General features: G+C 38.3%; 1 protein-coding gene across 11 annotated transcripts in view; it reads right to left on the minus strand.

The window, feature by feature from the left end:
• The window catches only part of rhea, an 83,612-nt gene that overhangs the window by 23,298 nt on the left and 33,751 nt on the right, over positions 1 to 26,563 (minus strand). For all 11 annotated transcript variants that reach the window (XR_010370265.1, XR_008406010.2, XM_064436868.1 and 8 more), the window contains exons 22-49: positions 25,997 to 26,145; positions 25,529 to 25,648; positions 24,760 to 24,870; positions 24,255 to 24,344; positions 23,495 to 23,626; positions 22,014 to 22,132; positions 21,220 to 21,364; positions 20,221 to 20,411; positions 19,880 to 19,994; positions 19,139 to 19,266; positions 18,764 to 18,932; positions 18,302 to 18,394; positions 17,395 to 17,469; positions 15,772 to 15,934; positions 14,996 to 15,123; positions 13,737 to 13,868; positions 13,114 to 13,299; positions 11,772 to 11,926; positions 11,117 to 11,260; positions 10,221 to 10,354; positions 8,741 to 8,853; positions 7,230 to 7,388; positions 6,435 to 6,595; positions 4,014 to 4,116; positions 3,082 to 3,212; positions 2,167 to 2,287; positions 1,279 to 1,402; positions 344 to 508 (exon numbers count right to left, since the gene is read on the minus strand). Coding sequence is in view for 9 of the 11 variants with exons in the window: in XM_064436868.1 (XP_064292938.1) it covers positions 344 to 508; positions 1,279 to 1,402; positions 2,167 to 2,287; positions 3,082 to 3,212; positions 4,014 to 4,116; positions 6,435 to 6,595; positions 7,230 to 7,388; positions 8,741 to 8,853; positions 10,221 to 10,354; positions 11,117 to 11,260; positions 11,772 to 11,926; positions 13,114 to 13,299; positions 13,737 to 13,868; positions 14,996 to 15,123; positions 15,772 to 15,934; positions 17,395 to 17,469; positions 18,302 to 18,394; positions 18,764 to 18,932; positions 19,139 to 19,266; positions 19,880 to 19,994; positions 20,221 to 20,411; positions 21,220 to 21,364; positions 22,014 to 22,132; positions 23,495 to 23,626; positions 24,255 to 24,344; positions 24,760 to 24,870; positions 25,529 to 25,648; positions 25,997 to 26,145 (3,756 nt within the window). In the remaining 2 variants the exon portion in view is untranslated. The remainder of the gene's footprint in view (positions 1 to 343; positions 509 to 1,278; positions 1,403 to 2,166; positions 2,288 to 3,081; positions 3,213 to 4,013; positions 4,117 to 6,434; positions 6,596 to 7,229; positions 7,389 to 8,740; positions 8,854 to 10,220; positions 10,355 to 11,116; positions 11,261 to 11,771; positions 11,927 to 13,113; positions 13,300 to 13,736; positions 13,869 to 14,995; positions 15,124 to 15,771; positions 15,935 to 17,394; positions 17,470 to 18,301; positions 18,395 to 18,763; positions 18,933 to 19,138; positions 19,267 to 19,879; positions 19,995 to 20,220; positions 20,412 to 21,219; positions 21,365 to 22,013; positions 22,133 to 23,494; positions 23,627 to 24,254; positions 24,345 to 24,759; positions 24,871 to 25,528; positions 25,649 to 25,996; positions 26,146 to 26,563) is intronic.

The following is a 26,563-nucleotide window of genomic DNA, read 5'->3' on the forward strand; positions in this document are numbered from 1 at the left end:
GGACGTATAATGAAAAACCAAAGAAAAAAATAGGAAGTAATCTTAAAATTAGTAGAATCTTAAAGGTTTTGATCAATATTGTATAGAAAATGTAGTTTCTCACGTTTTCTCACTATATTAGAGGATGAGAAACCTTGCCACCACGGCATGTAGGAGCAGTCTGTACACTTACTACAAGAGTCTTAGTAGTTTTTATTAATATTTTATAAAAACAGTACAGTTAAAACAATAAACCTTGGCGTGAAAGGTCTCTAGATTTAGCATCGAAACAGTTTAGATCAATATTTTAGAGAAAAGGGGCAGTTTCTCATGTTTTCTCACTAAATTATAATGAAAATCTCACCGATAGTGTTAACAGCACTGGCGGCCGCGTCAGCCAGCTGCTGCTGGGTGCCGGCCGCGCCCCCCACTAATGTTTTCGTATCTTCCACTAAAGTCTTGGCAGTTTTGAGAATGTTCTCGCGGTGGTCCGAGAAGGTGTCATTTTCCTTTTCAGAGTGGAGAGTACCTGTTGGAATCAAGTCAAATAATTGAAATAACGAAATACGTTTATTTAATCAACATCATCAATAGCATAAAACTTGGAAACGGGGAAATAGGAACGATTAATGTTCGAAACAAAATTGTATCCGTTCAGCATACGTCGACGACATTCATTCACGACAATTTTCCCATGCGGGTAGGCAGAGATTAGGAAATTAATAAATAAACAACATATAACAATCTAATACCGTAATTTGCCGGCACTATGGTCAACATCAGTTAGTGTGGAGTATATGAATACCTATAATTTTGTCTGACTGCTGGGCAGAGGCCTCCAGTTTTTTCTTCTAAAAATCTATTAGATTATAAAAATCGATTACATTTTTAGACACAGTATGTTGTCATCCTGTAGGTAAAAAAAATTCAAAACAATCGGTCCAGAAGACTTTACGTGAAAGAGTAACAAACATACATACACACATCTTCACAAACTATCTCATGTTTTGTTCAACTTCTATCACGTACAAGTTCAAACATGGAATTCGATTCTATCAGAGCTGGTGTCGTATAAAAAGCCTCAGGCTTTAACTCTACCATTTACATTTTTTGTAATAAAGTTAAATAAATAAATAAAACTCCACATTCACACTCAGCCGCTGCCACTTCTCCTGCCGCTGCCGGAAATATATACCTCAATACTTCTGCGGCGATAACGACGCGAGTGAGACTCTTTCTCTCTATAAGGGCTGAGTGTGAATGTGGCTAGAGTTTAATGTATATGGTGGTGTGTCAGACCGGCGCTGGCGAAGAGGATGGTGGTGTCGAGGTCGCCGATGATGCCGCAGACGGTGGCGGCCGCGTCGATGCAGGCCTGCGTGCCGCGCGCGCCCTCCTGCAGCGCGCCCAGCACCGACACCACCTTGTAATACATATACAGATAAACATCCAAGACCCAGGCCAATCAGAAAAAGATCATTTTCCATCATGACCTGACCGGGGATCGAACCCGGGACCTTGGTTCAGAGGCAAGAACTTTACCACTGCGCCACCGAGGTCGTCCGTACGTTGTCGCATCGATCGTGATGCGCTGACACAACGTTACATAAAAATAGGACTGGCATAGATTGTTTTATTTCCTCTAACGCATTACGACTAGGGTCGCAACATTATTGTTTTCTTGTTTTGACACAATTGGTACAATCAGTATTCACCTGGAAACTGTTCCACTCTGAACACAAGTTTATTTGTTAGATAAATAAATTTAAAAATCCCCCGAATTTCAATATAAATTTCGCATCAATTTTCGAACCGATTTTGATCAAACATATCTAAGAACCACCGCATAAAAATTAGCTATCAAATAAAAATAAAACCGCATCCAAATCGGTTCACCCGTTGATGAGCAACTCAATAATACAATCAATAATATCCAATAAATATATTCAAATTCAAAATTCTTTATTCAATTTAGGATGATATACATCACTTATTGACGTCAAAAAATTACTTAGACTAAGTCTACTGCCGACTGTCAAAGCGCAGGTGAAGAAGAAGCGGCGCAACAAACTTCACCGCGGCCTTTTCTCCGAAGACGTCAATTAACAAATAAAGGTCTTAGACATATATTAAATTGAAATTGAATTCACATAATGATTATATGGTCGAGTGAGCGTAGATAGATACCTTCTCGGAGACAGCCCTGGCGGCGGCGGGCAGCGCCGGCGTCGCCGCCAGCCGGCATTGCCCGCCCGCGCGGATCAGCTCAGCGCACGCCTCGCCCAGCTCCACCACGGTCGCGCGGATTCTAAAACATTCCTTCAACTTTTTCATTTTTTTCTACATCAAATCAAGCATTTTTTAAACATTTTCAACAGCGTTAACGTGAATTTAACAATGTTACATCAAATGTGGGGTTTCCGGACCTCACGCGAACAATAATGTAATAAAACTCTCCAAAGGGCCTATACGTGTTGGATCTATATCCCCACGCAAGCCTCTCGAAGGACCGGCCTAGGCGCCGTAGTATTGTTAAGGAGAAACGTAATAATAATAATTTCATTATTTCGTGATTAAAACATTGGCAGGCACACAATAACTTAAAGAAACGATGAAAACCTGCAAAAGTATAAACTGTATCGCGGGCTTCAACGCTCTCCAACAGACATATTCCCAAAGAAACTAAACAATAGCAAAAATAATTACATTAAGAAAAAAATTATACATAAATGTACTGAAATAAAAATAAATGTATTTAAATTATTTTTTGATTGTTTGATTTATTATTGCATGCTGTTGATAACACTAAATAGGCTTGTACTAAACCATTATGTAAATATTATATTACATACCAAATAAATTAATTGAAATTTCAAATTACACGATTAAAAAATATATAATTTATTTATTGCTACTTAATTTGTTATTCTAGTTAGACGTTCACTAGTTGGCTACAACGGTGGAGCATCGGGATAGTGGTTGTGATGTACAGTTACGCGCGTGGATGGGGCACGCAACCTTGCCGTATGGTTTGAACGAATATTAGATATATTCGTTCAAACTATACTTGGAAAACTCGTTATAAAAACGCAGTGTACGCACCTGTCGGCGACGTCGGCGTTGGAAGTGGTGTGTGAAGCTCCGACACTGTCTTGCGCTAATTGTTCATATCGCTGGCACAGCTCGTTGCCGAGCGCCACCAGGCGGCTCGGGTCGGTTGCCGATTTCGCAGTCTACGATCGAAATATGACGATTATGATAATAAATTGAGGAATTAAATAATATATATTACTAATATAAATATTATGTGAGGGGGTGGGGGAAGCGTTGTGGCTTCTTGAGTTCTGCTACACTGAGTTTTGGTTTTAGCGAAAAGAAAGTAATATATTACTTCTCGTATTATTAATTTCATTGGTTCATTTCGGTATTTCTCGTAGTTTACAAACTACAAATTCCTATATTTATATTCAAAATCAAAACATAATAATACTTGCAAGCACTACGCTTGCAAGTAAAATCGATTGTTTCAAAACTTTAAAACACATATTATCAAAAAAATATACGATTCCTACTAACAAATGTAAACTGTATATGTTTTTAAGTGAGTGACAATTTTAGAAAATATATTTGAACAGAAACGTAGCTTGATACTGTCTGCCGATAACAAAAATGTTGAAATATTTAAAAAAATCGCTTTCAAATATATAATTTTTTTAAATTAATGATTTTTTTTAATTCACTATTTTTATTTATTAATTTGATATTACTTGTTTAAATTTCTTTCCTTTTATTATATTACTTCTTTCGCTCTTTGTATTTGCAACTGTTTTTCCCTGCCGGTTGACTGGAATAGATCCCTCCGTGGGATAAGTCCGTCCACCTTTTCTGTTTCTAATGTCTTTGTGTTTTCATTTGCAATAAATTAAAGATTACAGATTATAGAAGAAACTACACAAAAAATATATTTAAAATAACAAATTGATTTCAGCCATCATTTCTCCCTGTTATGGGTTATAATATCATAAATTCCTTACCATATCGGCGGCCAGGCGAGCGATCTCCTTGGCAGCGCCCACCATGCGAGTCTGGTAATCGACGAACGAATCGTTCTCATCATAAGATTCCAGAAGGGACATCCTGTTGACAAAACAAATGTTTCATTAGTCCCTTCGTGTCTTTTATTACACACGCTGTGAAAAACACATAGTTTTTCTAGCTAACAAAATACAATCTCCAGATATTATGACAGTACGCTGACGAGACCCGCGCGTACAAGTTTATTTGAGTGTTTTCAACTGGACACCGAAAGCAAAAACATCGATGTACCAAACTATAAAAATAACTAAAAAAAAAACTTTTAAAATATAAATTTACCGCCGGGAATACTGAACAGCAAAATTAATTAAACCTTAATAACTAATTTGTTAAATTAATCCAAGTATACATAAGTAATGTTTGATTCGGTGTCTCTTTTTAGAATCAGTTATTAAGGTTAAACAAAAACAGTTTTTTTTTTTTTTTGTGGTTAAAAAGTTTTTATTTTATAATGTTTTGTGGCCTATACATTGCAATCAGTGTGTGAAAAATGCGCCTGTTTTCCTACAATTAGAACTTTTTGATGTATTAGACTATTAGTTAGAATTTTTTTTAGAAATGAATATGGGGCCAACTTTGAAGAATTGTCAAAATCGGACTAGAATGTTATGGGTCATACATAAAAAATATACGTGTAGTTGAGAACTTCGAATATTTTGTCGTCGTTTGAGAAATCAATATATAATCTCATCACCCCCTCAAATAAAAAATATTATTACATACCCGAGCGCTCGCAATTCCTCCATGAGGCCACACGCGCACAGACACACGGATCGTACGCGACGGATGTGATACACGGAAATAACTTCCCGTCGACCTACTTTTGTTTTATTTTCTTTCTTACATTTACCGATACTTATTGTTCAGCTTCATTTAAACCATTAAAAAGATATTCCAAAAAGAATACAATTTTAATGACATTCAATATGAGTTTAAAGTGCTTTTATTTACAAGCTGTTGCAGTTTCCCTTTGTTTGTACTTCTCCCAAGTCGAAACGGTGATTTGATTGAGGTAACTGTTGGTGTGCAGACAGTTGAAGAGCTGAAGAATGACAGTGACTACATTTTGCCGTGGCCAATAAACAATACAAAAACGTGTACTTATTTGAAGAAAATCTTATGAAAATACTGATAAGAGGAGTTACTGTTATAAATAAATACTCGTCGGCCCACATTAAGTATCACTAGTATCGCGGGTCACAGAAAACTGATAAAACACACCCAAGACCCCTAGACAACTATTCGTGCGCATGCGTGGTGACCACTACGCCACGGAGGTCGGCAAGACATTGTTGTATAATTTATTAAAAGTCAATAAACAATATAACATACAAACAAATAAACACGCAACGAGATATTTTACGCGAACGCAATGCGAATAAATTTAAAAACACATGCGAAACGGAACGGCCGGCTGCGCACTGGCCATATGGCACTTGAGATATATTTCGTGTTTCCGAATTATAAATAACTATCTGCAGCGCGCGACTCCGATCACGGCGGAAAGGTTCGTGTGTGTTTGAAGAACGAAGACATGAACAATTATGAAGGTTTATAATATTCGAGCGAAGCCGGGCCCGATCGCTAGTTAGAAATTAGAAATAAACAATATGTTTTTCGGCACCGTCACTTGATCAAATCACTTTTTTCCGTCTTAGCGCAAAATGTCCTTTTCTATAAACCGCGAGTATTCGCCGGGGATCCCTAAACACGCCAATAACAATCGCCGGTCAAGGTTCCGCACATAACAGGTTAGATCACCGCCGCACGAGTTCTGGATGAGCGCCAAATGCACTAACGACTGATAGCGCTCGGTCAGTAATATATAGAATGCGAAGTGGAGACGAAATAGTAGGATAGCGAACCCTGGGCTCCGACGCTCAACGGCTGAGGAAAGTAATATATAAAACCGAGTTGATTTGTGAAAGGTCCCGCCTTCGAATCCACAGCGGATTAAGCTCCTTATTACAAGCTTTTGCCGATATAATCACTCTGATTTGAATTTGCTCTAGTGTCTTCACTTCGATAGTAATTTCCTCAAAGCTGTAATTAGTGTGTGATTGAGTTTATTTACACACCTGCTGCGCCCCGGGGCTTCGCTCCCGTGGTAATTTCGTTATAAAAAGTGTATGTGTCATTCCACGTTATATTCTACCCGTGTACCAAATTTCATAACAATCATACAAAGTATATTTTGCGTGAACGAGTAACAAACATACATACACGCATACATCCTCACAAACTTTTTCATTTATAATATTAGTGGGATATAAAATTTACACGAAACAGTAAACAATAAAAACAAGTAATTACTTATTTAAAAAGAAATCTCCAACATCGAACACCGCCATATACCTCACCTGTGGTCTTGCAGTTTTCGCTGCGCACGCGCCAGTTGCTCCAACGCTGGGCCGATAGCCCCTCTCTCAGCGCTGAGCGACCTCACGCAGCTGAGCAACTCGCTCAGTGCTGAACGAGTCAGTGAGCATTGCGCTGTTAACTCCCCGTGAGCTGACACGGCCTGGGGACAAAGACATACAGATTACAGATATAGATAGAGATAACACTTTATTACTATCTCCCTCTTTCTTCCTTTAAGCATATTTTCGGGATCGTTCTTGGCTGTGACGCTTAGAAGTCTGAGGTTCGCTTAAAATATGAATTTAAACATTTGTTAATTTGTTAATTTAGGTCTTTGAATATGAATCTTAAAATTTAGGTAGAATAAAACCGAAATTTGTTAATTGAAGTTATATAGTATAGTATATAAGAAGTTATATAGTATATAATTGAAGTAGAAGAAAGGCCGCGGTGAAGTTTGTTGCGCCGCTTCTTCTTCACCAGCGCTTTGGAAGTCGGCGGTATACTTAGTTTAAGTAATATTTTTGACGTCAATAAGTGATTATCATCCAAAATTGAATAACGAATTTTGAATTTGAATTTAGTATTTCGTACTTCGTTACTGAAATAAAAGTAGACAGACGGATTGGGGGGAAAATTTAGTTTGGAAAAACAGACCAAATATTCAAATAAACAATAGCCACGAAGAGAAGATCGATCGTGCAGGCGACTAAGGGACACATAAGCCTAGGAAGCTTATAGACAACAACAGCATTCTCAAATAGATTGACGTCAGGCACAAGACAACGACTCACCCTTGGATTGCCGGCAGCGGCCTTGGCCGCTTGCACCAACAGAGTCAATGTCTCCAGCACCGTCCTGGAGTGCTGCAGCAGTGTGGCCTGCGTGCTGGACTCTGTTATGTTGGATGCGGCGCCCACACTGCCATTGATCAGGGGCTCCGCGTACGATATCTGACAGAAACGAAATATTGTCGTACATTTTCTCGTATTTCGTTTGGTTAATCGTGTAGAATATATATATATATTTTTTATTAGCACTAAATCGTAATAACGTGTTTTTGTATACTTTACTAGCTTTGGAAAATAATAAGTTTATTTGTTAGACAAATTCAAAAAACCCGTCTTTCAATATTCGTTTCGCTACAACTTTTGAACGGCCGAACAGATTTTCATAAAACATGGCTAACACACTCGGGACAAATTTATCTATGACACAAAAAAACTAAACGAAAATCGGTTCATCCGTTTGGGAGCTACGATGCCATAAACAGACACTTTAAACTTATAACACCGAGGGGCGTTTTTGCGTTGGGGGTTATTAAAAATAATTCTGACCTCTATTAGTCCTATAAAGACCCCCATTATTATTGTTGTTGAAATATAGAACGCACCCTATTCTGACAATAGACAATCAAACGTCAAGTCGTGTTTTTTCCCGCCTTCTGCGTCTCTCTTCCCGCGCTGCTCTGTCTGTATCGTGCTATTTTTATTATCACTAATAAACTAAACTTAATTAATTATCAGTTTTTCTTTAATTGTTGTTTAATATCCCCTGCGTGCAGCACAGCCACAGTTTTATTATGTGTATTATGATCATGTACATTCATACATACTATAAAATAAATATGAAACACGTTAAAGGTAAGACCTTCTGTCACAGGACTATTACTGGGTATATGAGTATCTTTCGACATTTCTCGTCAGCAGTGGTCGTTTCGAAATGCCAGCATTAATGTAACTTTTTGAGTAAATACTAAACGATTTAATATTTGACGTTAAAAAAGTAATCTAATGAATCTGAATTTAAGACTTTGAAGGATATAAATAAATTAAATAGGACATTTTACACAACCTCTGTTTACAGAATTAAATAAAAACATTAATTCATATCGAGTGTGTTATTGGCAATTTAATTGAGGTCACCTAAAGTCTAAAACATAAAAAAATACTCTAACACACGGACATGACGAAACTATAACTGTTCCTTTTTCGCCAATTGGCTACGGAACGCTAAAGATAATATTTAAAAAAAAATCTTTATCAAATAAAGGCAGACAAACAAGTTTTGAGTAAAATTTTGACCACAACAAGTGATGTAATTGAATAAAGAAATTCAGAATCTAATTATATAGCTTCAGTATAGCAGTCGTCTCTAACTGTAATGGTAGTAGTAAGATGATGAAATTATTTTTTTATAGCCTGTATTTTGTGTCCCACTGCTGGGCAAAGGCCTCCCCTTCCGTCTTCCAATGGTGTCTATACTGAGCCATTCGTTTTTGAAATAAATAAATAAATATATTAACCAGTTGAACAACGGCGTGTCCCAGATTCTCGGCGCGGCTGACGGCGGCCGCGCGCAGCGGCTCCACGCGCTCTTCCATCTCTGTCGCACTGTTCTCTATCTGTTCCATGTAGCCTGCGGGACAACGTCGATGTCAGGTAGGTAAGTAGGATATATTTGGATCTTGTACCGAATTTCATCAAAATCTGTTTAGTGTGCTTAATAAAAAAAAAACGTTTTTACACACGTTTATTCATAAAGAAGGTATTCTGTTTAGCGTACCTTTTGGACTAGCACTGGTTAGATGGAATAAACTATAGGAATATATTGTAATTCTAATTCTAGCTAATATTATAAATACGAAAGTTTGTTACCTGTTCACGCTCTATCTGCTCAACCAATCTTCTTGAAATTTTGCATACATATAGTTTGAAGTGTGGAGAAGGACTTTTCATCGCGGGGAAAAATAACTGTTACCGTGGGAAATTTCCGCGGGCAAAAGCTAGTGATAAATATAAATTATTAAGGTGAATTGGTGAAAAGATAAATACGCCTAATGTGATTGGCCAGTAAGCTCTATCCAACATTAGTGAAACACCATTTTGAAGGCTACGCGTATGATATGTTACGTTTAGGTTATATGATACTTTATTAGCAAGAGGTGATACAGAAACATGTCCCGGCTCCGCTCAGATAAAACTATAATAAATAAGCTTTTGCCTGCGGCTTCGCCCGCGATGGTTTCTCACGGATGAATGGTACCCTGTGTCCTTGACCATACTTCGCATGTCATTCGCTATTTACATCTCGCCTTCGAGTGAGTATCGAGTCAGTGAGATACTGCGAACCAATCACATAGCAGTGTGGTTGTCGTCCCGTCACAATGGCGCACTGTGATTGGTTAGCTGCGTCTCACTGCGAATCGACTCGGTGGGAAATTAAATGCAAACCGGAACTTCGTCCTCTGTTCACATTTTGCGTATTGGTCATTTTGCGCCATATCTTGATGATATAGTAATAAATAAAATGAAACAAATCACTCAGCCCCACAGTAAGATCAAGGCTTGAGGTATGTAATACTAACGACGCTATGTTTTTTATAACATTAATTTTCCGGTATGAAAGGTACTGTGTGTCCTTGACCATACTTCAAAATATATGTATGCAAAATTTCAAGAATATTGGTTGAGTAGATAGAGTTTGAAGAGGTAACAAACAAACTTACTTTTGCATTTATAATATTAGTTAGGAAAACTGTGCAAAAATCCATCTGGTAACATTTGAGTTTATCGCATTCGCGTTGTACGTATATAAAGACAGACAGGCGCGACAGATGACTTTCTATTTATGTTACGTAGGATTAGTATCACCTTAAATGGATTTGTTACACATATCACATGCTTTTTAGTTTATTTTTGAAAATAATAATGACATGAAAAAAAATCTGGAATCGATTAATGAAAGCGTTCGCACTGTACGTATATAAAGACATATTGATTGACCTTGCAGAGTGTTGGACCTGTTGGGCGGCAGCTGCTGGCTGACGGCCTGGATGGAGACGTGGTCGAGGTCGCGCTGCAGCCGCGACAACGTCTCCAGCGACGCCGCGCACTCCCGCTGTCCCGGCGCTTTCTCGCTGTTCACAACATCAACGACTATTGTCAACACACAGCGCCAACTACTTACTTTAACCCTATTTATTTACTAGTTATTTTACTTACTATTCGTTATTATTTATTTGACGACCTCGGTGGCGCAGTGGTAAGGTTCTTGCCACTGAACCGAGAGGCCCCGGGTTCGATCCCCGGTCGGGTCATGATGGGAAATCATCTTTTTCTGATTGGCCCTGGTCTTGGATGTTTATCTATATAATGTATTTTTTATAAAATATAGTATCGTTGAGTTAGTATCCCATAACACAAGTCTCGAACTTACTTTGGGGCTACCTCAACCTGTGTGATTTATTTATTTTATTTATAACACACTAGCAGCTCATTAAACTGATGCGTGCGTGTCTTGAAGTTTGGAGATTTGTCCTAATATTTTTTAAAATTAGTTTCTAGTTATTTTACTTCTAAGACACCAATACAATACTTAGTAATGTTACTTACAATTACTACTATTGCTTCCAGTTATTTTGTCCTTAAGACGCGTTATCTGTTAGCGCCATCGTCACACTGTTATCACGCGATCATTTACAAGTTTAGATTATGCCACGATGGATATAGAAATTTATTAGAAAATACATAATATAATGTAATCACAGTGGACTAAGTATAAAGCGATGGCCACCTAAATTTGTTTACGTCAATCGTGACCACATTGTATTATAGAAAACTATATTCTACTAAAATTATTGTCATTACGTCTCTGTTGCTGACAACGCTGAGAAACTCACCGGATGTTGGTGACCAGCGACTTGATGCTGTCGGAGACGGTCTTGCTGTGGGCGGCAAGCTGCTGCCACTGCTCCCGCTCCTGCGGCGCCAGCGCCAGTGCCCGCGCCGACTCCAGCATCGAACAGGAACCGGATATTATGTCCCTGGGGATGGAAAATCACTATAAAAAGTGGAAGTTAGAAATTAGACCTTCACATCTTTAAATCACATATACCTATAGAGGACCGGTGGCCGATATCAATATTATAGTCAAAGAAATATGATATATCTTGTTACAGGTTTCTCACTTTAAAATCAGAAGTTTTCTGACTCTGAGATCTGATCGTTGTACCGGTTTCATATTCAGCCGCTAATCCTCGAAGTCTAAGGTCTGCTTTCCTACTTTTTCTGTTAATCGTCAAGTCCAGAGACCTCTTTCTTCTGTTTTCTTCTCAATTTCACGCGATCTTCGGATCCTTATTCAAACCACTTAGCACGCATATCTTCCTTGAATATCAAACTAGAGTTACAGCTAAGGAAGAAACCGGGAAAATACTAGAGAGAGAGTATATATAGGTTAAGAAAGAAGTATGAAATAAATACCTTGTCACAGGTTTGTCACCTCTCAGTATGAGATCTCGGCAAGTTCCTCACCTGTGAAGGATCGAAGCCTACCTGCCACAACGCAGCACGGCGTCCTGGCTGCGGCGCGCGGCGGGCGGGAAGCGCGCGGGCGCGGACGCGAACTCCGGGCTGTCCGCGAACTGGCACAGGCTCTGCACCGCCTCCGACAGGGGGCCGGTGGCCGCGGCGCATTTGGCGCGGTTTGTCTGCGACCAATCGGGGGATTCGTGTAATGATTAAGACGCCCGTCTGTGGATCGAATCCTACTCGTGCCACATGAGTTTGTATACCAATCTGACTCATGTATAGTAGTTTTCATCGACCACCACTTGCTTCCGGTGAAGGAAAACACCGTAAGGAAACCTGCATACTGATTGATTATTAACTTGTGTGTGAAATGGAGAATGGCAAACCACTTCATTACTAATGCCAAGAAAGTTGTTATGTAACCACGACCCTCAGCCATGAGAAATGCGACTATGAAGAAGAATCGGTTGATTAACTACTCGGTTCACGCACGGCCCGATAGGACTGCTATCCTATTGTTGTTCAATTGTCTTATTATCCCCTAGCTCGAAGGATTGGACCATATTTTTGCAATTGAAATGAAATGAATAAAATGAAATTTTATTAACCAGAAATAATATTAATTTTCCACATTGCTTATACAATCGTGATGGAACCTTTTTGATTCACAGAAATTAAATTCACTTGTTAAGTTATATTTGTGTGTTCCGTGAATATATTCTCTTATATTTCATTATCGATAGACCTGTATATCTCTACGTATATAGTATTACACAATTTTCAAATATTATACTGTATGTTTTTCCCATTTTGTAAATTTAGATTAGTTTGTTGGACATTCCAGACACTTGTATTGCACAATTTAGCCACTAATCTCACTAGAATCAGTGTCTAAAGCCTCTCTCCTTCACGAGAGCAGTAGAGTACGCCTCATATTTGACATACACACAATATAGCAATTTTTGATACAGTTATCGCCCCATTATACAAATTTAGACATTGCATTCACATTGGAGACACGATTACCTACTCACCTCACTATAATCAGTGTCTCAAGTCTTAATTTCATTCACGAGAGCAGCAAGAAACAGGTGGCCACATTTTTTTTTTAATTTCAAGACGTAATATTGGTAATTTTTAACACAACTACCGCGAAATTTAGACACTGTAATGACATTCGAGACACGTTTAGTTACTCACCTCACTATAATCAGTGTCTAAAGTCTTAATTTCATTCACGAGAGCAGCAAGAAACAGATGGCCACATTTTTTTTTTAATTTCAAGACGTAATATTGGTAATTTTTAACACAATTACCGCGAAATTTAGACACTGTAATGACATTCGAGACACGTTTAATTACTCACCTCACTATAATCAGTGTCCAAAGCCTTGATTTCCTTGACGAGGGCGGCAGTGGAGTTGGCCACGTCCTTGGCCGCCTGAACGAAGTGCCGCTTGGCCGCCGGGTCGGCGGTCTTGCCGGACGCCACACGGCACGCGTTACACAGCGCCGATGTGTGTTTGGCTATTACTGTTGCCGCTGATAACACCTTTTGGAAATGTTTTATTTTTATTTATCGACGCCTGAAGAGCCAAGTATTAGAATTGGCTACTTGATTGGACATAGAACAAAATGTATATAGGTATTTAATAAAATAATATTGGCTATCATAGAACAAAATGTATATAGGTATTTAATAAAATAATATTGGCTATCATAGAACAAAATGTATATAGGTATTTAATAAAATAATATTGGCTATCATAGAACAAAATGTATATAGGTATTTAAATAAGTAATAAATAAAATAATTAAATGTTTTAAAAATTGATCAGTTTTATTGATATCGAGATTTGAAATTTTTTGGATTTGTCACTATATTAGAATCGCTTTTTGACTCCAAAATCCGTGACGTCACAATACATGACCGTCATGCAAGTTCCATATACAATTTGACTAGTTGGAGAATAGGCAATTAGTTCGCACCTGATGCTGGTCGGCGCGCGGCGCGGCGAGCGCGGCGCAGGCGCGGCGGATAGCGAGCGCCGCGCGCGCGACCGCCGCCTGGTCCACTGCGCCTGCGCGACCCGACACGCTGCTCTCGTCGCACACCGCCATCTGGTTCATTACGGCCTTTCTAGTTTTCTCTTTTTCATATAAAATATACTTTGCGATTCTACACATGTTAACTATATGTAATAGCCGAGCAACACGAGACAGGACGGTAAGGTTATGTAGCGGAATCGAACATAGGGGTTAACGTTTTATGGAACTACATTAAAACTAAAAAAGGATTATTATTTTTTGTATTTATTACGTTTAGACAAAAGTCGTATATATATGTAATCCTACTTAAACCTTTGGAAGGTTATACGTTAGATGCCAGTAACCCTGTATAGTAAAATCTTCCTCTTCGTCGTTATTGTTCAAGAACGTAAAATTAATTCCCATACATAGAAGATTAGGCCGGACAAAAAATGTGAACACTCTGTCAAATTCAAATTCAAAGCATTTATTCAGAAATTAGAACTTCACAGGCACTTTTTCTCGTCAATCTTTATATTTATAGTTATTTCTCACAAGCTACAAACTACTGGCATTTCGGAACGACCACTGCTGAGAAGAAATGCCGAAAGAAACTCATTTGAACAGTGTTGGTCCCTATCATGCCAGATTGGCTTACCATTATTGTTTCTTACAATGTTTTTTCTTTCTAATAATATATAAAAGTACATAATGTACATAGTCATAAGGTATATCAAAACAGGTTATGATTGTGATCCGAGTGCTGATTATAATATATATATATATATATCGATGTGAAACACAATTAACTTACATGAAAATATATGAGAAACGAGAAATGTCTTGATTCTTCCCATTTATTTCTAATACACACACAATTATGGTACAACCTAGAGTTTATTCCTAGTTCGGTGATGGATTGCCGAATGATAGCCCCATGAACTGTTGGTTTACATTTAAAAAGTTTGTAATGTATTGAAATATGTGTTTATAAAGATATTATTATTGTTGACGTCAGACGGGCGACCGGTTGTAAAATCTTAGTCGAATCTTCAAATTTAACGGCAGTTTTTACACCACTTTGGGACGTCACAGCTCCGAATGAGAGAGAGAGAGAGAGGAAGATATTATTATTATTATTACCTCTTTATTGTATGATTCAAATTAAAGATATTACGAAGTCTAAGTTATGTATATCTGTCTACGACTATGTAACTCACCAAGTAAGCAGCCTGAGCCGTGGACTCGACCAGGCCCTGCACAGCGCCGGCCACGGCCGCCACGGAGCGCGCGAAACCCTCGTGTTCAGATCGCTTGACCGCGCCCGCCATGCCCGACATACCTTCACCTAAAATACACAAAGATTTAATCATTCTCCTTCATTTCTTATCGAGTGTGTTATTACAATTAACACTTGTGTCAGAATTTATTTAAGTCGCCTAAAGGCATGTGACAAGATCTAGACAACTACCCACTGCCATCTAGCGGCAAGTAGTCACATACACACTAGTAAAGTAAATAGTCAACCAGTATTCATTCTTATAAAATATTTATATATACACCGAGAAAAAAATTAACAGATTCTAACAAGGAGCCCGAAACTTAAGTCGAGGGCCGCGAACACGCGAGATGTGAATCGTATTTTCTTTCGCGTATATATAAATAGGATTCGAACCTGGGAGGTGCCAATGTTCAATTTGATCACAGTTAATTTTTATCAGTTAATTTGATCGCAGCGGAATGTTTTAACCACTGGGCCACCACCGCTTCGTCACAGGTAATCTTATATTAATTATGTAATTGCACGATGACGGCTCAGTGAACCACCACCATGCGTTTTTGGATGTAAAGTTGAGATGTGATGAAGAACCACCAGTTAATTTAGACGAATCCTTCCTCGATTGGAGCTTGATTGTGACTATATGTCGATTTTCAGGTGAAATGTAAGAATGTGTGATGTAAGATCGTACAGTAATAAAATATACAAGATACTTACTCAAAGCCTTGCTTTGGTCCACAACGCTGTCCAAGCAGGCGAAATATCCGAGTTCGTTGATTGGCTGGCTGGGCGCGTCCAGCAGCGGCCGCGTGCTCTCGATGCTGCGCACTGCGGCCGCGCACTCCTTCTGTCCCGGCGCAGCTTCGGTACACACGTCCACCTGACAAACGGGGAAACACAACCATTCCACTTGATCTATATTGTATGTTTCTTGAAAATACTGAACGCGTGTTGCATCGCTTGCTGATGATAGTCTATATGTAACATGTCATACAGATAGCGTTAAAAAACACGAGCGTATTGGATGGAACTAACTCGCCAATCACTTCGGGCAGAATTTATCTGGCTAATTTATCTAATTAATCTAATTTATTACGAGTTTATCTGTCAAATAAAAAAAAATATTTTAACAGAAAGTGGTGAATGTGGCCATTAAATTTTATTTGTTTCATGTTGGTTGCCTGTAAGAAATAAGCTAAATATCCACACTTTCATATTACTACTATTATTAATCTGTTTGCAGCGGCGAAACCGCTCCACCGACTGTGATGAAATTTGGTATGCATGTAATTAATAAGCCCCGCAAACATAAGACTGCTTCTTTTAAAAAAAATCAACCCCAATAGACTGTAATGGGGGTGAAAGTTTGTTTGAAAAACATGTTGAAAAAACGACTTAATAGGCATAGGCAATAATCTGACATTAATAATAAAGTGGCTATTCTACGTTGACGAAGTCGCGGGTAAACTGCTAGTTTTTCTATAACCTATACTATTATTATAAAGAGGTAAGCACTTGAGTTTGTATGTTTGAGGCGGGTAATCACCGAAACTACCGAACAGATTTCAAAAATTCTTTCACCATTAGAAAGGTACATTATCCAACATTGCTATAGGCTATATTTATCTCAAAATTCCCACGAGAGCGAAGCCCCGGGCAACATCTAGTATATCCACTCACACGCACTGTATATAATAACTTAATCTCAACGTGTTCCTGAACCAGGAACCTGAATGTGTTTGCTGATGGATGTAAGACCCTTGTCAGGAGTCGTTTGCGGTTTTGCGAGAATGACGAATGTGAGTCGACTTGTAAAAAAATACAATAATGTATTTTTTATGTTTCTTTTTAATGTGATATTGTTATAAGATTTTTTCCTTTAGGTGCGATTGGTCCAAAGTTGAAAAAAATGTTTAATTTGCGGTTGATCCAATTCGCGGTTGGTCCAAAATATACGATGTTTCCGAAATTGTATAATTTACATACATATACATACTAATCACGTTTTTTTCCCTTACAGGGTAAACAGACATATAGGTACATTCTATGTTTTTTATCCGCATAAGGTATATAAGATTCTAACAATAATAATCCTATCCTACTATATTTAATATATATATATACCTGAGTAATTTTATTTAATCAATATATATATAAAATTACTCATGTTTCTATATATAATCAATAATAAACTACTAGGCTAACCACCAACCGCGAATTGGACCAATCGCGCCTAAAGGGATTTTTTTATTTTTTTTCCTTACTGTAACAGGATGTTCCGTTGTATTTAAATGACAATAAAAATAAATAAATCAATCAATAAACTTCAATGATATTTACAAGTCGGTTGATGCTCTCCGTGACCGCCCTGGCCGCAGTCGCAAGCTGGTTCTTGGCGTTCGGCCGAGTGAGGTCCTGCAACGAATACTTACTGTAATATTGAAAATTTTTCAAAGCATGCAACACTGCTCCTCAACTCCAAAACATCCAATCTGGGGGCTTACCATCATCTCTTACGCGATCCACTGCACGACCTAAACTGAACTGCATCGCAAATTCGTACCATCGACTTAATTTTTATTATTAATGCGATTCATTTTAGGTGCTTAAATTGAACTGAGTTGCACTGGAATCGTACTGTAAAAGTTGATGGTAGGCCTGATGCTCTTTGGAAGTCGGCAGTAGACTTAGTCTAAGTAATTTTTTTGATGTCAATGAGTGATGTATACAATCCTATATTGAAAAAAATAATTTGAATTTGTACACTAGCTCCCGACTTCGCTCGGGTAAAACCATAATGAATTATTCACCTAAACCTTCCTCAAGAACCATACTATCTATTGGTCAAATCTGTACAAAAATCCGTCCGGCAGTTTTTGATTTTTGAGTTCACACAGACAGACGTGAGAGGACTCCTTTTTTATTATATTACGATTACGATAAAATACAAATAAATGAACTCATCTTGCGACCTGAATGTATACTCCAGGGTAGATTTATTAGGCATGAAACTTTATGGGAGTTGATTTCTTGTCGACGACGTCATAAAACTTACGATTAATGGGCGTTAGGCCAAATATCGTCAAAAAATATGCTTATTTTTTTGCCATATTTCGAGAAATATTTCTTTATCTGATTCTTTCACTGATGTATATTGTGTGATTCTTCACATCGTAATTTTTCGTATGGAACTACTGTCGGAGTGACGTCACATAACAATTTAAAAGCTTCCGTGTATACTACTCACCTGACTAACAGATTTGGTGGTGGAGAGGAGTTTGGACGAGTTGACTGTCACTGTCTTCATCGAGTTCACCATCACCGTGCGTGTTTCTTGGTCCTGAGAAACACATCAATATAATGACTACAAATGTATTTTTTATTAGCTTGTGGTCACATAAAGACCTCCTTTTATTTCGCCATTCGTCCCTATCCTTTTGAAGTAGACTTATGACAAATTGAGTCCACGTCGGGACCGTGATACTACATAAATAATATACTATGATCTAGTACCAAACTTGTTTGTGTTTCTCACTCAAAATTGTTAGTTTTACTCACGTTTCGACGATACTATATAGATGATTTATTCTTAGCAGCAAATGTTTCTCGTTGATTCACGACTATAGTCTTTGTAAACTCAACTTTAAAGGTAATTTCGCACTGGCAGCATCATCAACAAAGTTTTGACTATCTAAACATGTGTTCTCACCTCAGTCCTGCCAGTCATCTCCATGCAAACTCCTAGCAGTCTGTTGAACTGTTGTCCGAAGGCTGAACAACTGTCGGCGAGTTGTTCACGATGATTGATGTTGGAGACGACATCGGACGACGCATTGCTTAGACCAACCGCGGCCGTGTTCAACTCCGATTGGAGTTCACTGTGAGAAAATAATGGGCAAGTGATTTTAAAGAAACATGTCGTGAAAATGTTTAAATAAATATATATGAACACACCATACATATGAGTTATGAGGATGTGTGTAGTTTGTTATACTTTTACTCAAAATCTACTGGACGGATTGTTTGTTTAGAAATTTGGTACACGGATAGAATATAACCTAGAACAAAAACACAATAGTGTAACCTGTAAGTCCTGTGTGAATGCGGCGGGAACTCCCCGCTGTGGAGGATGGAGAGCGTCTGGCTGACGGTCTCCGCGGCCAGATCCAGCTCCGCGTGCGACGGCACAGCCTCCAACGTTTGTTCCAAGCCCTGGTTATTATTTTTAACACATTTATTTGATTATACTGTTTGTTGTCGACGCTACGGCTGGACGAATATTCGGTTTTGAAATCTAGTTTACATCACAATTTTACTAATAATTGAGCTGAAACTCTCCATCCGTCGAGATTAGTTTATTTGAATACAGTAAGTGTCTCTAAGATAAAAAAAGGTTGTTCTCTCTTTGTCCCATAAATACCCATGTGTTTTGTATGCAATAAAATTATTTGAAACAAACAGACAAACCTATTACTATTTTTTTTTAATAATTTCCTATGTACAGGCACAGCCCAACCCACTCAAAGCTTATCATTTAATGATTTTGTTATTATTATTTCAAACTGTACACATGTGTATTTGTGTACACGCATATTTATAAAAAAAAATATTTTTATATATTTTTTTAATAATTTATTTTTATTAGTTTTAATTTATTTTCTTTTAGTTGTACTACAATGAAAAAATATTACATTAATATTGTTGTGTGCATAAATAAAATTAATAGTAAAAAAGTGCATATCTTGTAATTATATGCATAGATATAAACTTCTCACGCTATACACAAATACAATAAAGGTATATATTTTATTAATATAACACTCACGTGGGAAATGTCCTTGGCAATGGAGACGATGGTGGCGGTGTCGAGCGGCTCCGCCCTCACCGCCTCCACCAGCGACAGCGACCGCTGCAGCACCTCGCGGCTCGAGGATATTATCCTGTGGACAATGTTTCAGGTTCATAAATAACTTATTTATTCATTTGTGCATTCATTATATATCATACACGATAAATATTGATTGTAGAAAATTGAATTTTTCACAGGGCTTACAGTTTTCCTATATACTGAATGTAATTTATGATATAATTGTAATGTTTAACTGTATACAATTTCCACTTCAAATACACATATTTTCGGAAGTGGGTACAGCACACAGTACTGACTGCGGAGTGTGGCCGGTGAACGCGAGGAGCGCGGCGCCGGCGCGATGGAAGAGCCGCAGCTGCGCGGCGAGCGCAGGCAGCGCACGCGCAGCGCCGCTGGAGTCCCCGCGTCGCGCGGCGGCCGCAGTGTGCGCTGTCGCCGCGCCGCAGCCGCGCGCTGCTGTCTGCATCCGCATACTCGCCCACTCCAACTGCCGGAGGCACGACAACTGTTAACGATACACCAAGACCCGGCCCGATCAGAAAATTATCATTTTCCATTATGACCTCTCGGTTCAGAGGCAAGCATTTTACCAATGCGATGTCGAGGTCGTCTCAATTCATTTACTTCGTATACACAGGTTACACAATAGATCACATCCCGCTGGGATACGAAATATAGATAGGGATCATTATCGATCTGTGTGATTTGTCCTCATATATTTATTTATTATGATATACTTAAATCACTAAACAAAATTAAATTTCAAACACTAGTAGTTTGTAGCGTTGAGAAATCTATATTAATTTGGATTCAAACATGTCTATCTGTCTGTTCCACTTTCACGGCTTAACCGCTAACCCAATTATAATAAATTTTAGTATGCATGTAGTTAAATGCCACAAACATACTATTTTAACTGTACTGACTATAATGAGCGGAATGAAAATTTATATGAAAATCATGTTTCTCTTAAATTAAAGTAGGTGAAGCCGCAAGCAAAAACTAACACAATATAAATTGGATTTGTCATAAAAAAAATACAGCGAAAATCTTATTACTAAATAAATTTACTTTGACTTATTGTACTCAAAATTTAAATATCGTAACATTTTATCATCAAATGACTTGAATATTGATGTATTAAATTCAATCTCGACTAAGGTGTAAAAACAAAATCAACATTTGAAAAAATGATCATTTTACAAAGTGCACATTTTGCTATTTATTCATTTAACATTTTGCTTCATATATTCCAAGATGTGAACATAGATAGAGACGTTGTAACGATGGTTTACCGTTTGTTCGGGCAGCGGTCTCAACTCCAAGGCTTTGGCGGCCCTCTCCAGCTCCAGCAGCTCGTCCTGCAGCGAGCGAATGATCTCCGCCGCCGCGTCTATCTCCAATCCTTTGCACGATATCCTCGCGCGGGACACCGCCGATCTGCAAATTTATCAATCAATATTAAAATTATAAAAACATTTCTATTTTTGTTTGTAATGTACTTTAAAACCCGATTTTTATCAGATTGAAGTGACACAGGTTATTTTTTTTATTTATTATGTTTTTACCCACCCGAGCGAATCAGGGGCAGGCTACTAGTTCAAATGACACAGATTGAGTTAACCCCAAAGTAAGTTCGAAACTTCTGATATAGGATACAAACTCAATGATACTATATTCTATAACAAAAATAGATAAATAAACAAACATCCAAGACTCAGGTCAATCTGAAAAAGAACATTTTCCATGTCGACCTGACCGGGATTCGAACCCGGGACCTCCAGTGTAACAGTCAGCCGGGCGTGATGACCATTAAACCATCTGTGGTTTAATGGTCAGATAATAAATAAGTGAAGTGACAACACACAACGACTACTTTATATTTTCAAAAATCAACCCCCAAAATGACTATAATAAATAGGGGATGAAAATTTGTATGAAAATCACATCCGCTTTAGCAGAGAAATTGACGCGGACGAAGACGCGGATTTGGACGATTAGCTAGCTTGACAAATTGCTCATTAGACGTTTCGCTTCATTGGACGTAGATCGGGAGGGGACAAAAGCTGGTAAAAAATTGTATATTTACCTGAGATCAGCACATTGTCCAGTGAACTGATGCGCAGTGTCAGCCAAGTTCCTCGCGGCGACCGCGTCCGACACTGTCGGCAAGGCGCCGCGGGCCGCTGAGATCGCGTGTCCGCTCGGCTGCAATAAAATATATGTATATATTGGGACAAATCACACAGATTGAGCTAGCCCCAAAGTAAGTTCGAGACTTGTGTTATGGGATACTAACTCAACGATACTATATTTTACAACAAATACATTATATAGATAAACATCCAAGACCCGGGCCAATCAGAAAAAGATGATTTCCCATCATGACCCGACCGGGGCTCGAAGCCGGGACCACTCGGTTCAGAGGCGAGCACTTTATCACTGCGCCACCGAGGTCGACAATCTCATATCATTAATATATAAATATAATGGACAACACTCAACGGTCCACACTAAGCCAGTAGTTTTCGCATCCAATTTGCAGTTTTTTGAGCAATACTGAGGACGGAAATGTGTTATAAGACCACGTGTGGAAAATAAAGATATGTGACATTTTAAAACAATTGTGAGAGAGTCGCGTTTGTAGCTTCGAGAAATACTATATAATTTAAAATTTGACGCGAAAAAGTGCCCGTGAAGTGAAATGTGAAACCCTGTGATGTGGCGTTGACTAAATTTAACAGCATTACTCAGTAAAAGTATTGTATGTATGGCACATACAATTTATAACAAAATTCCACAACAATATAAAAATCAGAATTTAAATTTATTTAAAAAGCACCTCAGGTCCTTGCTGATTGATAAATGTTATTATAATTTGAAAGATTTTTTTAATGATAGACTCAGATAAAAATTTAGTTAATTTAGTCACTTTTATTTATTCGATTTTGTATCTTGGAATGATAGCATGCTCTCCATTTAAATATGCATACCCGCGGACGGTGAAACATGTAGGATTAAGCTTTTCTTTTAACACCACATTGTAAAAAAATGTAAACTCATGTTTTTGCAATTGTCTTTGAACTTCCGTATATGTATTCATTATGACTAAACTCGTATCGCGGATCCGATGAACATAAACACAATATTTTGTGTAAATCAAAAAAGAAAAGTAAGTTTCATTTCACCCTCCTCACACTTTGTCTACTCAACCAAACTAATAGGAAACTCCTATTTGTAAGTTTTACCTCTACATCTTTACATTGTGTATGTAAAAATGTATGTTATTATATAAGTATATATTGCACGCCAGTGAATGAGCACCACAATGTTGTCTTGAGTCTTTTGTTAATAAGTAAGGAGCGAGCGGCTATTCCTACCGATACGATACGCTACTACCGACTTAGTTTTTTATAAAATGGTTGTATTTGAATGCTCACCAACAAATGTACATAGTTTTACATTTTAGTTTTTTTTTTCTCTGTAAGTGAAATGTGAATTTCTTTGAGAAAATAAAGTTCTTTAACCAAAATTAATGATTGAATGAATGAATAAATAAATAAAGTTCACCTGTAAGAACGCCTCGGACGCAGATATAAGGTCGAGCTGAGAGGCGGGCGAGGCCGGCTGCAGCGTGGACGAGGCGTCCATCAGAGGCGGTAAGGCTTCGCCCAGAGACCGACATTCACTTGACAGTGTCTCCTGTTGGATAGTAATCATATTATCTACATCTATACTAATATTATTTTATTATATTGAGGCGCGTAATCTCCGAAACTACCGGACCGATTTTAAAAATTCTTTCACCATTGGAAAGGTACATTATCCAAGATATTTTATCTCAAAATTCCCACGGGAGCGAAGCCCCGGGCAACATCTAGTTTATTCGATACACTGATTGATCTTAACCACGGAGTGGTGGCAGGTCAACATGGTCTAGGATGGAGTAAAGAAGTGACGGAAGGTCAGCGGCGCGATGGGCAGACATTACTGAAATCGCAGGTCATTATGTGGATTAGATTAGCATAAGATAGAGAAGGTTGGCGTACGAGAAAGAGAAAAAGAGTCAGCACCACTTGCTTCCGGTGAAGGAAAACATCGTAAGGAACCCTGCACACTTCTTGCTTATTAACTTTTGTGTGAAACGGAGAAGGCGATGGCAAACCACTCCATTAATAATGCCAAGAAAGTTGTTGTGTGCGTTTAATTCCACGTAATGACCACGACCCTCAGCCTGAGGAATACGCCAGCCAGATACCAGGAATACGACTATGAAGAAGAAATTTATGTTCGCTTAAAGGAGTTGTATGCTTTCTAACTAGCAACTGACCTGTGAATATTTGTTGGTGATGTGTTGCAGAGCGTGCTGCGACGCTGTGATCATCTGCGTGGCGCTCGAGGCTGCTTGCCGGGCGCTGTCCTGTTATGTAACACACGAACACACGACCTTCAATACTTCGCATTCTCATAATTAAACCTATGCCATAATTGTAAGGAAACACTAAACATTTTTGAGTGTAATTATAAATCTGTGGCAAGCACAGCGCTCAATTTCAAGAATACAAGTCATATTTTAACTATTACTATATTATAAATGCGAAAGTAAGTTGGTTTCTTACCTGTTCACGCTCTATCTACTCAACCAATCTTCTTGTAATTTTGCATACATGTAGTTTGAAGAATGAAGAAGAACATAGGGTACCTTTAGTTCCAAAAAAAATACTGTTCTCATAGGAAATTCACGCGTGCGAATTTTTAAAGTTTTTCGCTTCTCATCCACGATTTCACCCGAGACCTAGTTACATTGCAAGTAAAATAAAATCTAGTGTATTGACCTGGAGCCTCGCGACCTGTGAGCCGACGACGTCCTGTCCCTGCGCGTAGTCCGCGGTGATGTACCGCAGCTCCTCGGCGGCGCGACGTAACGCGTCTTGTTTCTCGCGGTCCTGCGTTAATAAATCATACCACGTTGTGATACAGGCCAGATTTCGGCTAAACTTAGTTCAAATCATCATTACAAACTGCAGTTTTGTTTTGTTTTTGTTTATCTTAAGTATAACTTAGTTCAATTTGTACATAATATCGTTAAACTTAGTTGAAATCATCATTACAAACTGTAGTTTTGTTTTGTTTTTGTGTATCTTAAGTATAACTTAGTTCAATTTGTACATAATATCGTTAAACTTAGTTGAAATCATCATTACAAACTGCAGTTTTGTTTTGTTTTTGTGTATCTTAAGTATAACTTAGTTCAATTTGTACATAATATCGTTAAACTTAGTTGAAATCATCATTACAAACTGCAGTTTTGTTGTTGTTTATCTCAAGTATTATGTACATAATATCGTATGTAATCATTAGTTACAACTGTAACACAATTCGTAATTTGTTACAGACTTAGGATTATTATGTTTATAACTCGTAATGATACATGTAAATAAATTGTGAAATGTGCCAATATACTAACGATTTCATAATTTTTAAAGTGTATATTTCGATAGAAGATGTTGTACCAACTATTAAGTAGATAAACAAACGCATTATAGATATAATTAAAAACTTCTGTGTTTATTATTTGTAAAAAAAAGACTTTTGAATATTCACCTGCGGAGAAGAAGCGCACTGTCTCGCAGCTTCGACCATTCGGGCCGTAGCGTCCGCTAACAATTTCGCGGCCGCCAGAAGTTTGCGCTGAGATTCGGATGGCTGGCTTTCTGCCTCCGTCTAGAAATAATGTATTTGATGAACAACAAGGACTTTTTGTATACTTTTTGACCATGTACTTTATGTATATAAAATATGTAAGCCCTTCTGGCATGATATGGACCAACATTGTTTAAATGAGTGTCTTTCGGAATTTATTCCCAGCAGTGGTCAATCCGAAATGTTACGTAGCTTTTTGAGAAATACTATTTAAAAATTGAAATGAAAAAGTGCCTATGGTCTAATTTCTGAATAAATTCTTCCGATTTTAAAGGCTTCTCATGTGTCCACACACCACACAGGGCGACGGGATGAACTTGTTTGTCCCCGCACACCAGCACCTCTGACTGTGGCGCCACTGTACCTCACCTTGATGTCCTGTATGAGATGCGCGGTGGCCTGCCCCAGCAGCCGCGCGTGGCGCACCATGTCGGCGGAGTCCCCGCACACCAGCACCCGCTCACTCGCCGACATCACTGACTCCACTGTGCGCTCGGACACAGTCGCTGTCGCGCGTTCTACGACAACAGAAACATCTAGCTATAATACCTTAGCATTTAAAACAGAGACTATTTCTGTCTCTTTCACATTGAATACTCTTTCAGAATTGTGACAAATCAGTCTGATTTGTTCTGAATCTATGGGTCGCCAGAATCATGAGTATTCATTCAATCCACGGCTCATCTGTTGTCTTGCCCAAACTGTCCCTCCGGCTCCATAGAAGACCTGAATGAGGCCCAATGTCAAGGCAATTGCAGCGGCTATGTAATGGTCTGAATTAATATAATTTGTCAGCTATTTCGGCTCATTTCCCGCGAGAACATACTTGTCCTCACATTTTAATAGCTAGCTAGTATCCGAGAAATACACGAAACTTGTTCTCGGATACTAGCTACTTGCTATTTACTCTACAATGTAATAAATAATAAACATTAG

The sequence above is a fragment of the Plodia interpunctella genome, chromosome 27 (assembly GCF_027563975.2).
Source record: "Plodia interpunctella isolate USDA-ARS_2022_Savannah chromosome 27, ilPloInte3.2, whole genome shotgun sequence".
Taxonomy (NCBI): Eukaryota; Metazoa; Arthropoda; class Insecta; order Lepidoptera; family Pyralidae; genus Plodia; species Plodia interpunctella.